Raw genomic sequence first — 13,605 nt, 5'->3', positions numbered from 1 at the left:
CTGTAGTCAGCTACTTCTGTGTTTGTGTTATTCTGCCTTTATTCCAAGGCCTACCAGTTTTAGAAACTTAATTGATATTTTTTTCAAATGGTCAATTAAAAAATTGACTTATGAATTAAAACATCACTTCTGATGAATTAAAAGTGCACTCTTCCTACACAGAGCAAAAGGAATAGAAATTTATTTTACTGACCTACATTTCTCAGATTTTTCTGAAGAGCAGGTTTGCTTTTAATGATTTGTTTTCATACTGTTTAGACTGGTATGATCTGCTTTCTCTCATCACATCCTCAGAACTTACTTGCTGAATTGTACTCAACAGATGAGTACTAAAACCTTTCAAAATCCCTCCAATGAGCATAGCCCCATGGAACCTACTTCTCTTATATTAACTTCTGAGCAGAAGAGTACTGGCACCCTCAAACTCTTTAGTATTATTTTTGCCTGTTGAAATTTACTGGATGTATTTGTGTTTCTGTGAAAAAGATGAAGAATAACCCTTTTTCCACAGGTGATGGGCTGACCTTCTGATTTAAACATTTTTTTACACTTGCTTTTATAGCATTGAAAGGTAGTGCTTTGTTTATCCTCAAACTGACCTGTTTACTGACGTTCTGATGGTAATCAGCTCTCTGCAAACAAGCACTAAAACCAATTTAGGGCATAGGCCAGTAAAAAAAAAAAAAAACAACAAAAATCAAAACACATCAGCACAGTAGCAAAAGTAGTTCTGAAACCTGACTGTAGTGTTGGCATCACTTCTGTCATTACTAAGTAGACGGAGAAGCTGAAAATTCAGCTTTGTGTAAGCTTTCAGTCTTTCCTTAGATGCTGTTCAGTTAATCATTTGCCATTTAGTTTAAATTGATATTAGTAGCTTAAATATAGCAGATGTTGTGTCAGGATTTTGACGAGCCCTTACTTTGTGCCAGCTTCTGTTTATTCATATCTGAAAGTCTGGAAAACAAACTTTATATCAGCTTTGTCTGGTTACGTGCTGCATCCAGTGTAGAATCCTGATTTAGCTGAATAACGGCAATGAAGTCCTTTGTCAGGTCTGCCACAAAGTCATATTGAAGACTGATCACTAGTATAAACAGAGATAAAGTTGATCCAAAGATAAAAATGACTGAGTATTTGTATGCCATACTGAAAAAGAGCAAGTTTTCGTGCCATGCCAACTGTGTGTGTAAAAGAGGTGGTTATGTGAAACAGTGCTCTTTATATGAGCAGTAATTTTAAGGATGACCTTTTCCTATAGTGTCAAATGTATCATGGATTTTGTCACAGGGAAGAAAAATTCACTTGACCTTCAGAAGTAACAAGACTTGAATGTACCCATTTTTCCTCTTTTGTCTTTATTCTTGATAAAGTACAGCCTTCATTTCTACCCTTCCCAAGGTGTTTTTAATACTCTTTTTTCTTCCATGGTGTAAGAGTTTTGTCATCTATAATCCAGTATTTTGAAGAGATGAAAAATACTTGGTTTTGCAAAAATCTTCAGTTTTATTACATTACTCTGTAGGTAAATGCAGTTATTAAACCTATACATTTGGGGATTATTTCTGTGGTTGCTGGACTAGTTTATAGATGCAGTTGACTTTCTTTGCCATAAGGACACACTGCTTATTAATTTTAAATTTGCTATCAGGCTACAAAGGTTTCTTCCTGCAGAGCAGCTTCCTAGCATGGTAATACCCAGCCTATATGGATAATAATCATAGAATCATAGAATAGTTTGAGTTGGAAGGGACATCAAAGATCATTCTAGTTCCAGCCCCTTGCCATAGGCAGGGATGCCACCAGCTAGATCAAGTTGCTCAGGGCCCTATCCAACTTGGCCTTTAAGTACAGGAATTTGTACTTTTTACTTACTAAATTTTTGAGGTTTTAACCTGACTGTTTTTCTAACCTTTGGATGTCCCTTGAACCAGACACCCAGATCCATTCCTGCATATTGTTTCAGGTTATTGTCTGCATGTTTCACCCCAGCTGGGTGTCACCAGCAACCTTGCTGAGTATGCTTTCAGTCCCATCCCACTGCTTCTCAGTAAGGACACTAACGAGTATCAGCTCCAGTTCTGGCCTCAGACAGCTGCCACCAGTGATTGTCTGTCAGCTGGACTTTGTACTGCTGGTCAGAACACATAAAGCCTGGCTGTCCAGCTAGCTGTCCACCCCCCTGATAGCCCACTTCTTCAGATTAAATCTCATTAAGTTCTGAAAAAGTACTCTGGAAGACTGTCACAGTCCCTGTTGAAGCTAATGCAAACATCATTCACTGCTCTTCCTTTGTTCACCAAACCAGTGCTCTCCTTGAAGCAAGCTGCCGAGTTGTTCAAGTATGGTGTGGCCTTGGTGTATCCATGCTGCCTGTTCCCCTTTTGGTTTCTGTGTTGTGGTGATCTGTTTGGGGTTGGGTTTGTTTTGTTGCTTGTTGTTTGGTTTGGTTTTTTGTGTGTTTGTATGCAAGATTTCTTACATAATCTTTTCAAGGACTGAAGTGAGACTGACTAGCAGATGGTTCTCCAGATTCTCCTTTTCTTTCTTGATGAGAGCCTTTTTCCTAATCTTGAGGCAGCTCTGGATCACCATTTTAGACCTTTTACAGACGATAGAGAACGGCCCTGCAGTAAGATCCACCTGCTCCTTCAGCACCCTCAGATGCCACCTTTCTGATGCCATGGAGCTGCACATGTCCAAGTGGTTTAAGAGATCCCTGACTCAGTCTGTGTGTCCTGCATGTAAAGTTTCACTCTCTCAGACTCTGCCACTAGGTTCTGGAATGGGGAACCCAATAACAAAGAAGCTGAAAAAGCCACTGAGTATCTTAGCCTTTGCCATGCTCAGCACTGGATCTGCTTTATTCTCAGACTTTTTTTTTTTTTAATATATCCTTAAGGTGCCTTTCTTGTTGCTACTCTTGTTTCGTTCTGACTTGTACTCCAGGATTATGTGAGAACCTCCTCATGTGCTCAGGAAATGTAATTCAGGCATATTCGTCAGTCTTTCTTCGTACAGCATCCCAGCCAGTATAATTGTTCTGGAAGGGCACTTCTGCAGGCTTTCCTTCTGTTGCCACAAGTAGCTAATTTCCTGGATTTGTCTCTCTCAGCCCCTGTCTTGGGAGTCTCCATCCACTTATGCTTTGAGTGCAAGGCTTAGGTGCCTCTTCTTTTTTTGCATCGTGGGGCTCCGACTTGTGGCACTTCAAGGTGTCTGTGGAAATACATCCACCTACAGTTAGTTCTTGTTCACTTTGCTCCATAGCCTCTTCCACTGAAGAAGCAACACCTCAGGCAGAGCGTCCCTCCCATGGTTGAGGCCACCACCAACTCTCCAGCAACGGAGGGAGAAGACAAACGTAGGGCTCAAGCCCTGGGTGGCAGAGCCCTCTTCCCAGAGCTCTGGGTCAAAGTATGCTGAGAGCAGTTGCTTCATCAGAGTTTCTGGGCCCCTCTGCTTCACTGCTGTGCTGCCTGAATTCTGCGGGGAAGCAGAGAGGGAGAGTGCTGTCATAAAACCAGGGGTGAAAATACAGTGTAATTCATGAGATGGTAGGCTGCCCAAGGGAATGAGAGCCTTCATCTAAAGGCACAGGGAAGGGCCTTATCAATGGAAAACAGAGTGTGTTGAGCTTTTGCATGGCTGTCTTTTCATCACTTGCCTGAACCCTTGGAGGATTCCAAGGGTTCGCAAAGTCTTTCTTTGACATTTCACTGAACTGACAAAGGAATTTTCTTGTGTTAGAGGCAGATATACCACCAGGCTGTGCATTCTAAAACACTTGATATAGTTGGTATTTTTATGGACACTAGTCTAGATTATGGTTCTCCTGATGTCTTCCTAATTTGAGGACCCCAAAGCACTGTGCAGTGTGTGTTTTACACTGCTTTATAGCCTAATATCAAGCAAGTCTGAACTTCAAGAAGTCTGAAATCATAAGAATTGATAGAGTTTTCTTTCAAAACGCGTTTTATTTTATTAGCATTTGTGTTCTTTAAGTACAAGCAGGGTGGTGGTATGACTTGATTCTTTGCCAAATCCTTTCTATGGTGTCCCAGTTTGGAGCAAAAGAAACCTATTGTGTGAAGAGTTTAAGTGCAGTCATGTACTGTGTCAGACAAATTTTGTCTGTATACAGTGTTTGTTTCTGCCAGTGGTTGATATACATATCTAGGGCAGAGAATAGGGGAAACTGGAATGATGCTTCCTCGCTGTACTCTCCTGGAATGCAGTGACTCAGAAGTTCATGGTCAGGGACTGCCTGAAGTAGGAGTGAGGACTTGGTATTTAATAGCTGATGAAGAGACTTGCAGCCCTGGCAGGGGATGGTGGCAGGCAGTTCCCCTGGATGACTACCATTGTAAGGAATACATTCTTTTTTTGGGTTTTAACCTCTTGCTGCTAAATTCACTTGATTTCTGCCAATACAAGAGGAAGGAGTAAAAGGCAACAGTTGATCTCTATTTGCCATCTCTGTACAGCTTTTGATTTTATAGACCTGCCACTTGATTTAGGTTGCATCTTTTCCAGAGAGGAAAAATGCTACTTTCATCTTATAATGAAGCTATTCTTTGTCGTATTCATCCTTTTGCACTTCTCACTTGTTCCTTCTAATCCTTCTATATCCTTTTTGAAATGACAAGACTGTATGTTCACACAGCACTCAAGATGGGAAAGCAGATACTGTGTAATGGCACAGTGATGGTTTGGTTTCTGTTTTCTACGTAGTAGTCTGTAACAAATTTATTTTTCTTTTGCTGCTGCTGATGGTTTTACAGAACTTTATAGTACAGCTCCCAAGATCCAGAGTTCAGGTCTACCCTCATGTCTATTTAAAAAAAAAGATCAGAAAAAGCAACCAAAAAACCCCAAACAAAACAACCCCTAGGATTTTTTTCTCAACATACATCACCTAATGTTTCATTGTGGTAATTTCATCTGTTACTTTATCATCAAGTTGTTAGTTACAGATGCTTTTGCAGTTCTTAATTTCATACAGTCATCCCTGTACCCCAAAACTATATAGATACAAGCTGAGATCCCAAACAAAATTCATTCTTGGCATTTGATGTGCACCTATGCAGGAAGCAGAGGGGGATGTACACCCTTCTAACCTTGTACAAGTGGAAGGTCACAGGCTTCTGTGTTGCTGTGCCATCCAAACCTGTGTGACTTCAGAGTACAGGGATGCAGGGAGATAGGAATGTGTCTGCTGCCGATAAGAAGAAATAAGCTGTATTTAGAAGAGGGAAGTCGTGGTATTTTCCCTTAAGAAGGGTGGAGGTAGGCAGGGGTCAAATTATGACAGTAAAATACTAAAGGAAGGGAAGTCTTAACAAGGCTTTTAATGAAGTTTTTGCATAGTTACAGCTGATGTTCTTTACGTCCAGCTGGCATCCAAGCCCCATGCAGCAGCCACTCACTCACTCCCCACCACCCTGATGGGATAGAGGAGAGAATGGGAAGAATTAAAATGAAAAATGAATTGAGTTAAAGCAAAAGCTGCACAAACAAGCAAAGCAAAACAAGGAGTTCATTCACTATTTCCCATAGACAAGCAGGTGCTCAGCCATCATCAGGAAAGCGAGGCTCCATCATGAGTAACAATGGCTTGGGAAGACAAAAGCCATCACTTCAAACATGCCCCCCTTTATTTTTTCCTCCCCCAGCTTTATATGCTGAGCTTTATATGATTCCATATGGTATGGAATATTGCCTGAGTCAGTTGAGGTCGGCTGTCCTGGCTGTGTCCTCTCCCAGCCTCTTGTGCACTCCCAGCCCCCTTGCTGGTGGGGCGGGGTGAAGAGCAGAAAAGGCCTCAACTCTGCGTAAGCACTGATCAGCAGTGACAAAAACATCCCTGAATTATCAACATGTTTCCAGCACAAATCCAAAACATGGCCCCTACTGATTGCCGTGAAGGAAATTAACTCTACCCCAGCCCAAACCAGCACAAAGGCTTGTGACTAAAGTTCCCCTTTTCAGTAAATTCTTCAGTTTTCACTGGAAGCATGTAAGAAGAACTTTGTGTATGTAATTTGTAAAATCTCCTAGTGTGTCTTTGAAGTCTCTTTATTTTATTCCCTTCATTTTCTGTGTTAAGAGTGTCTACAATTCTGGTTTTAAGTCATAAGCTGTTCCCACTGGTAAACATTTCAGAAGTACTTTGAGTTGAAATATGTCAGTGGTGGTAAAAAAAAAAAAATTAAAACTTAAACCCCTCCATATTTTAGTGTAAGGAAGCTCAAAGCTGTTCTTGATTCTGCCCTACCAGTCATGGAAATATGCAGTCTTTGTAACAAAGTTTGTAACTGGAGTAAGGCAAAAGAGAATTTCAAAGGTTGGCATTCTAAAATTGTAATGTATACATGTTGAAAAGGTGTAAAGGTTTACTCTGTAATCAAATATTAAACTAATAAAGTCAGTTTAAGTATCAGAATCACTAACTTTAGCTTTGCATACCTAGTAAATGATCATGGTGGCTTATGGGTACGTTGTTAACCTTGCCTACTGTTTAATTTTACCAAAAGGGATGTTCATTTTTGGTTTGCTGAAAGTAAAGCATTTATCTTTGTGATGAATGTGTAATATGCAATTAGACCCTGTGTAAAATCCTGGCATTTGTGGGCCAGCATTCCTGGTGATGGACCCAGAATGTCAGTGTGTGCTTCATGGGAGAAGCATGAGAAATATTAGCCGTGGGATTCACACAGTAGAGACTGAGACCCTACTTCCCAAGATGTTCCTGGTTTTCATTCATTGAAGTTGTTCTGGTTTCCAGAGGATCCAGAGAGTTTCTTCTCATGTCATTAGAGTGCCTACCTTCTTTTCCAGTGGCTCAGCCAAGGGCTCTGTTTTGGTCACTCATTTTAATGTTTCACATGATGAATGTTAACATCATAAAGGACTGGAATAATGCTGCTATAACTGACCCTGCTCCCTTAATCTCATTGAAATGCATAGAGTGTTCATTTTATTACATACATCATTTGGTAATTAAATTGTTACATTTAAAATAGAGTTAAAATTTCTGCTTTTAGCATCTGTCCTCAGGTAAATTTTGTGACATCTTTTTTTTTTTTTTTTTTTCCAGATATAGAACGTGGTCTCTCAAACTGGATTAAAAAATACCTGTTGATGTTTTTATTTATACTTTTTTATTTTTGTATTTGACTTAAAGTGCCATGAAAAAATTTGCATATTGCAAGGTGGTCCTTGCCACCTCTTTGGTTTGGGTCCTTCTGGATATGTTTCTATTGCTGTACTTCAGTGAATGCAATAAATGTGATGAGAAAAAGGAACGAGGCCTGCCAGCTGGAGATGGTAAGTTTTCTGCCTGAGTATTCTTTAAATTATGCTCCTTTAAAATTGCTCTCTTTTTAAAGATATGGGATTTTTTTTTCCCCCAACAATGTAGCGTTGTGTCAGCATTTAGGTGTCTCAGAATGTTCCATGGTTCTTTGAATGACTAGGAAATAACCATGTTTCCTGAGATGTGTGTTGCAGACTTAAAACATTTAAGATGTAGAATTTTAAGCACTAATGTGTATGAAATAACCCTAAAAAACTATGCAACAAGAAGCTCAGAAATGTAAGCCGTGTTAATGCAGTCTAAAGCATATTTTAAATTTCCATGAGTGAGAAAGCAAAGTCACTATTAACTTCGCTAGACTTGCTAGTAAAGCAAACCAAGCCAACAGCCAAGCTCATTTGTCTGCCTGCCCCTGCAAAAAAAGACTTGAACCAACCAAACCAAAAGACACTTCCTGCCCCACAACCCACCTAAGCCAAAATTTGGACAATGACTGTAGCAATAAGGCACAGTGAATATTGTCATGAAAAGGTTTATGATAATAGAATGGACTTGGATGTAAAAGTGACAAGTATGAGCACGTGCTTATGTACATAACTTGTAAGTGATAGCTGTATTATTCACTACTAAAGGTCTTCAGATAAGTTTTCAGTTTTGTTATTGCCATCTTTGTTTTTGAGTACCAATTAGACGAGTGGAGTGTGGTGTTGTTTTGTTTTGGGTTTTTTTGGCAGCACTACTATTGATGTTGCCAACTTTATTTTTAGGAAGTCAGCATAGTTGATCACATGGGAGAAAGGAGTGGTGCAGGGAGATTTCTCATCTCTGCAATGGCTCAGCATATGCATTTAGAACTGCAGGCAGCTGCTGCCTCCAGTTTGTTTGTGAAACATCTGATTTTGTAGTTTGGTGTCTCTCCCACCAAAAAGGCTATGTCTGTATTTCACTGCTGATTTTGGAAACCTATTCAGAGATGCTAATTGTTAAGTCCAGTCAGCCAATTGCACTCAAGGTTATTGCTTTCCATCACAAAAAACTTTTTCACCTGTTGACATCTGGTATGAACCTTGACCTTCCTGGGAAATTTTTTGAAGTATTTTAAGAATTATGTTGCTCTGTTACAGAATAACACTAGGGAGGTATTTAGGAAATGTCAGATTTGGTTTACTTGTTTTCTTTCCCTGTGACAAAAACAAGCCAATAAATCTCCCCGAAGAACACTCTATAGAATGTAGAATTTCTGTGCTTAGCACCTCTGGTCTGTTGTTTCCACAACTGCATACAAACATTTTAAAAAGGTTCTAATACACCTGAATTTTGCAGAAGTAACTTAAATTTTCCGTTGCTTGCATTTCATCTTTTGGGTTTCTTTTTCAGTAAGCGGAAAGTGGTGAGAAAATTAAGTAGGCTCATGTAGAAAGTATGCCTTCTACAGGAACTCAGTCTTTTTTTGTCCTCTCTTTTCTTTTTTTTCAGAAGTTTGGTAATTCTTATGATGGTAAGACAATGACTGATGTGTTGTGATGTAGGAATAGATCCACTTTTTGGCTTCCCATAAAGCAGATAACTTATGCCAGCAAACAGCAGGTGAAGTCAATATCTCTCAACTTAGTGTGATATATTGATAATGTTGAAATTTCAGATGACTTTACACATGAAGTCATTGAGGGAACCTTCAGGTGAGGGAAAGTCTTCTGTTTTGACAGATTAGTGTTATGACTTTCCCTGTGCAACACTAGTTTTACTTAGTTGAGTACAGTCTTCATTCTGACCTTTACCCAAATCTGTGTGTGTTAAAATTCTTGATATATTTTTAATATCTTATAGTTGGCTGGTAAACAAACAAATGAAAAACCACCCAAACAAAACCTTGTGTGTAGTTTTGTACATTTTCTTGGGTAATTTTTTTTTAAACAGCTGATCTGTATAAGGTATGTGCAGAAATAGGCCTGCTAGAAACCTTGGCTGACCCTGTGACATTTCCTTTCAACCAAGCTGCGTGCCTGATCATAAATATTTTTACTTGTTCCAATAGTTTACTGGCTTGGAAGCTGTAGTGGATTTGTTCCTGCTCAGAATGCCTGGAGTCTTCTCAGATAACATTGAGGCTATTTTGTCTGTTCAGCTTTTATCAAATCTGCTTTTTCACTTCACATTTTCCTCTGCTTTTAATTTTCATAATTGAATTAGTTTTCTTGATTCAGCATAAATTATGCAAGTGTTCTGAATTTAATAGCCTCTTGTCCATGTCACTCTGGTATACAGCTTCTCTTTGCAATTCATGGAAGAATTCCATGGCATTTAATGAACCTACTCAACACATAAGTAAGTTTTTCTGAAGAGTTTGACAATTTTAAGTTGTGCTTTTCTAGTTGGAAAAATCAGTCTTTACCTATTTCAGCAAGAGCAAAGGATTTTGAGGATAAATTTTGAACAGTTTGGGCTTTCATGAAGTTAGAAGGATACTTTCCATAGGTCTTTAATACAGAAAATGGAGGGATTTTCTTTTTTTAGAATTAGGCAAGAGCCATAGTCATAATTGTCTTTGAGAAGAATCTTTCTCCTTGGTATTGATGGCATAAGATACTACCATCTTAAATCAGGAACTTCAGCTTATCTAATACTGGATTTTAGGTATACTGCTGTTACATTTTTTAAATTGGTCAAAATAAGGAATGGTAAAGGAATGTGCAACTGTAGAAAAATCAGTGTACATGATTATGGGGAACTGTAGGATGAGTGAGATAAAAGTCTTTGTGTCTGAGGGCTGGGAGTTGAAATGACACAAGCGTGGAATTGAGGGGACAAAAGGTGAGATATAAAAGAGACAGGCCGCTAGCCAGGCAGGAAGACAGCTCAAGTGGAGATGCCTTGGGAAAAGGGAGCCTGGCATGGGGTCTGGTGAGTACAAACCTGGGGAACTAAGATTATACCATAGGGAGAGATAATTGGAATCTAGTGTCTGTAATTGTGTGGGATGATTTGGCTGTGGACTCAAGCTTTTGCCCACCCCTTCCACCATGGCAGAAGACATCTGCAGTAGCTTCAGGAGGTAACCTGGGGAACTGGGGTCGGGACACCCATCAGTATTGTTTCCAGCAACAATCCATGGGAGCTGTGAGGGAGCCTGTGCTTGTCCTAACTGATATTGCTGCTCTTTCTTCTCCCTGACGTGACCACCCCAGAGAGGTTGGGAGTAGACTGGGGGAAGCTCTCTCCCAATGCCCAGCTCTGAGGTTGCCTCACCCAGATGATGTGGATGGTGCACACCCCGTACCTAAAATGCCACACATATTCTTCCTATTGCCACATCTTCTGGGTGGTGGTTCCCTTTTTGTAATTCCCGATGATTACTCTGTAAAATTCACAAAGAGTAATTAATTGTTGTCTGTGGAAGGCTGTTGCTGTTAGTTTAAAGGTTGCTATGAATTGGAAAAAAAAAAAAAATCACTTAACCTTAGTAAGCATCATCCATGTTATGCAGTATTTTTTTCCAAATCTGAAATTCATAGGATAGTTACTTGAGCATTATGGGGATTGGCATTACACTTTAGATTTCACAGCCTGGAATAGAGCTTGCTTAACAAATGTAAACAAGTTCCAGACTTAAAGAGAGGGTTCAAGCTGTTCTCTAACAGTCCAATTAGGGACCTTTCTTGTAAACAAAATATGCCTAGGTAGTACCACGGTTTTAGTAATAAAGTTATAAAGATTATTTTTGTGTAGCTCTGTCTTAGGTAAGAACCCTGTATGTCATCTCTGAGGTCTTGACTTAAATGAAGATGAAATGAGTCATTCTTTACCCCCAGCTATAGGCTTCTTAAAGGTATGGTTGCAAAACAACTTCCAGCTTTGGCACTTGATGTGGTTTCTAACTAAACTTTCAAATTCATCCTTTTTCTCTTTTTTTTCCTCCCTCAAGCTGCATTCCCCTTGTATAATGATTAGAAGCCCCGGGTGGTGGTGAATTTTTCAGAATTAGGACTGGTGTGTTGCAAGAGTCTTGTAATCTCAGCTCCTTGCTACTTATGCGCTTTTCCTGGAGCAATGACAAAGTTAAACTAGGACCAGCCATTTTTGTCAATTGCCAATCAAGGCCTTGTGTTCTGAATTTAGAGCTCTGGTAAAGATGGAATCTCTAAATTATGTCTTACTTCTGAATAATCTCATTTGCATGAAAAAATCCTAAGAAGAAAAGCGAGCAATTTCAAGATACAGTTCTTGAAAATGTGAACCATTCATCATAAATCAGTCTTGTTCTATTAAGGTTGAGGTGTGTGTAAGAGGCAGAACTTCTCTGAACTTTCACCTGTCCTAATAGCTTTCTTGTAATTATGGCGAAGCCTCCAAAGGTGGCTGGACTTTGCATTGGTCAGTTTACCTGGGCCCTAAAGACATCTCACCAGAAGAATCCAACCATTTTTCCTGTCTTCAGATAGTCTTAGATTTTGAAGTATTTGGGTTTTGTCAAGCATATTGCCTGGTAAAAAGAAATTTGTAGTCCACAGACATAAAGAGTTCCTGATTTTTTAATGAAGATCTGGAAGACATCAAGCCCTCTTTGAAACTAATGGTTTACTGATACAAACAAGAAATGTCTGGAAATACATTACTAGATTTCTTACTTGATCAAGGGGTGATTCAGTCATTCATTTAGTTCTGAAACCTGTAGCTATAAATTAAATTTCTGTTTGTTAGAAGCATATCATTAGTACATGGAGTCCTTCAAAGGAAATTTTTTTTTTTTTGTATTTAACTGACAAAAGAGCCCTGTGGTTTGAATGCTTAACAATGCGTTTATTAGTCATTTTTGGAGAACGTTGTTGGTTTGTGTTTATGTGAAAACTACGTGCTTTTGTGGGAAAGCAGATAACCATAAAAAAACCCCAGACAAGATGGTTCTCAGAAACTTGAGAGAAGATGGTTAACTTTTCTTGGAAAGTTGTTGCCCTGCCTGTGCCCCAGTTTGACTGTCTGCATTTAGTGAGTTGCACAAAATATCTGGATCTAGTTAGTTGTTTCTGGATTTTTCTGCAAGGAGAATGGAGTACTGAGGTAAAATGTGTAATCAAGCAGTATGTATTTATTAATGAAATTTAAAAATTCAACTGATGAATTTGTGGAATTTGTACACCAGGAGCCCAGTCACTGATGTGCTAAAGTCTCATCTTAACAGCAAGATCTGCAAATGTGAGAGATGAGGTTTTGGCTGATTTAGGTAATCAGTTTAGCTGGTTTAGTGAAAGTTAAGAAAGAACTGGAAGTATAAATGAAACAGGAAATTTATTTTTTCTTCTAAATAGGTAATTTGGTAGGATAAGGCATTCACTCTTCAGAACTCTGAAAAGCATGGTGCACATGACTATATTCTGATAGGGTTTTTAAATTGTTTTAGGTATGTGGAACACCCATTGTCTAATCATTTTCTGTCTAAGTGAACCTATGTACTCATTGTTATACACTTAACAAAAATCTTTGTGATAGCCCACATAACGATACCAAGCTGAATATATAAAATTAAGCCCAAATAATTACTTTATTGTATACCATAATTTTAAGTTACTTACCCTCCAGAAGGCACAAATTGTAGTTTAAAAGGTTATGCAATTGCAAGTCAGCAAGTTTTGATGCAGGTTGCAACCATACCTTCTTAAGGGGCAAAAATGCAAAGCAAACTGCTTGCTCAGCTTAGCCCATGGCTGAAACGAGCACCTCAGCCCATCTGTTCAGGGTTTGCTTGAACATGCTGACTCCATCGATTTTCAGTGGGTGAGTGGCTGGCTGGCATCTTCTAGGGTTTTATAGCTCAACTGGCAATCAGAGAGTTTGGTAAAAAGAAAGCACCCTTGTGATGGGAGGATTTCCTCTGCTAAATGCTACTGTGTGAATGCCACTAGTGCAGTAGCTTCGGGTTCTTGAAAGTTTGTCAAGGAGCACGCTGGGCTTGTTACCAATTGAAGCTAAATGCAGACCAGCAAAAAGCCTCATTTATTTGTAATACATGTTTAGATCTTAGTGTTTCAGCAAGGATGGAAGGCTCAGGCTTTTTTTGTAAAATTTTTTTTAAATTTTTTATGTGGCTATTTAGTCTCTGCCTAAAGTTTAATTACACTGTGCTATCCTAAATCCAAACTAAAGATAATTTGAAGCTAGGCTTAGTTCTCAGGGATTTGGTGCCTTTATTTTAAAATACTTTGTTCCTCTGTTTAGATCTTAAGTTACTATTTTTTAAATTAAAACTTTTGCTGAGTTTGTAAAGTAATAATGCACCTCAAATTCAGCATTTG

The 13,605-nt window shown here is 39.0% G+C and overlaps 1 protein-coding gene across 2 annotated transcripts in view; it reads left to right on the top strand.

Annotated features, from left to right (window-relative positions):
• Nucleotides 1–13,605, top strand: part of GALNT1 (polypeptide N-acetylgalactosaminyltransferase 1) — an 87,301-nt gene that overhangs the window by 35,172 nt on the left and 38,524 nt on the right. For both annotated transcript variants that reach the window (XM_032119003.1, XM_032119010.1), the window contains exon 3: nt 7,100–7,329. In XM_032119003.1, coding sequence (XP_031974894.1) covers nt 7,191–7,329 — 139 coding nt within the window. In that variant the 5' untranslated portion in view covers nt 7,100–7,190. The remainder of the gene's footprint in view (nt 1–7,099; nt 7,330–13,605) is intronic.

This window comes from Corvus moneduloides, chromosome 1, assembly GCF_009650955.1.
Source record: "Corvus moneduloides isolate bCorMon1 chromosome 1, bCorMon1.pri, whole genome shotgun sequence".
Taxonomy (NCBI): Eukaryota; Metazoa; Chordata; class Aves; order Passeriformes; family Corvidae; genus Corvus; species Corvus moneduloides.
Note: the sequence above shows the minus strand (reverse complement) of the source record. Positions and strands in the feature narration are given on the sequence as shown.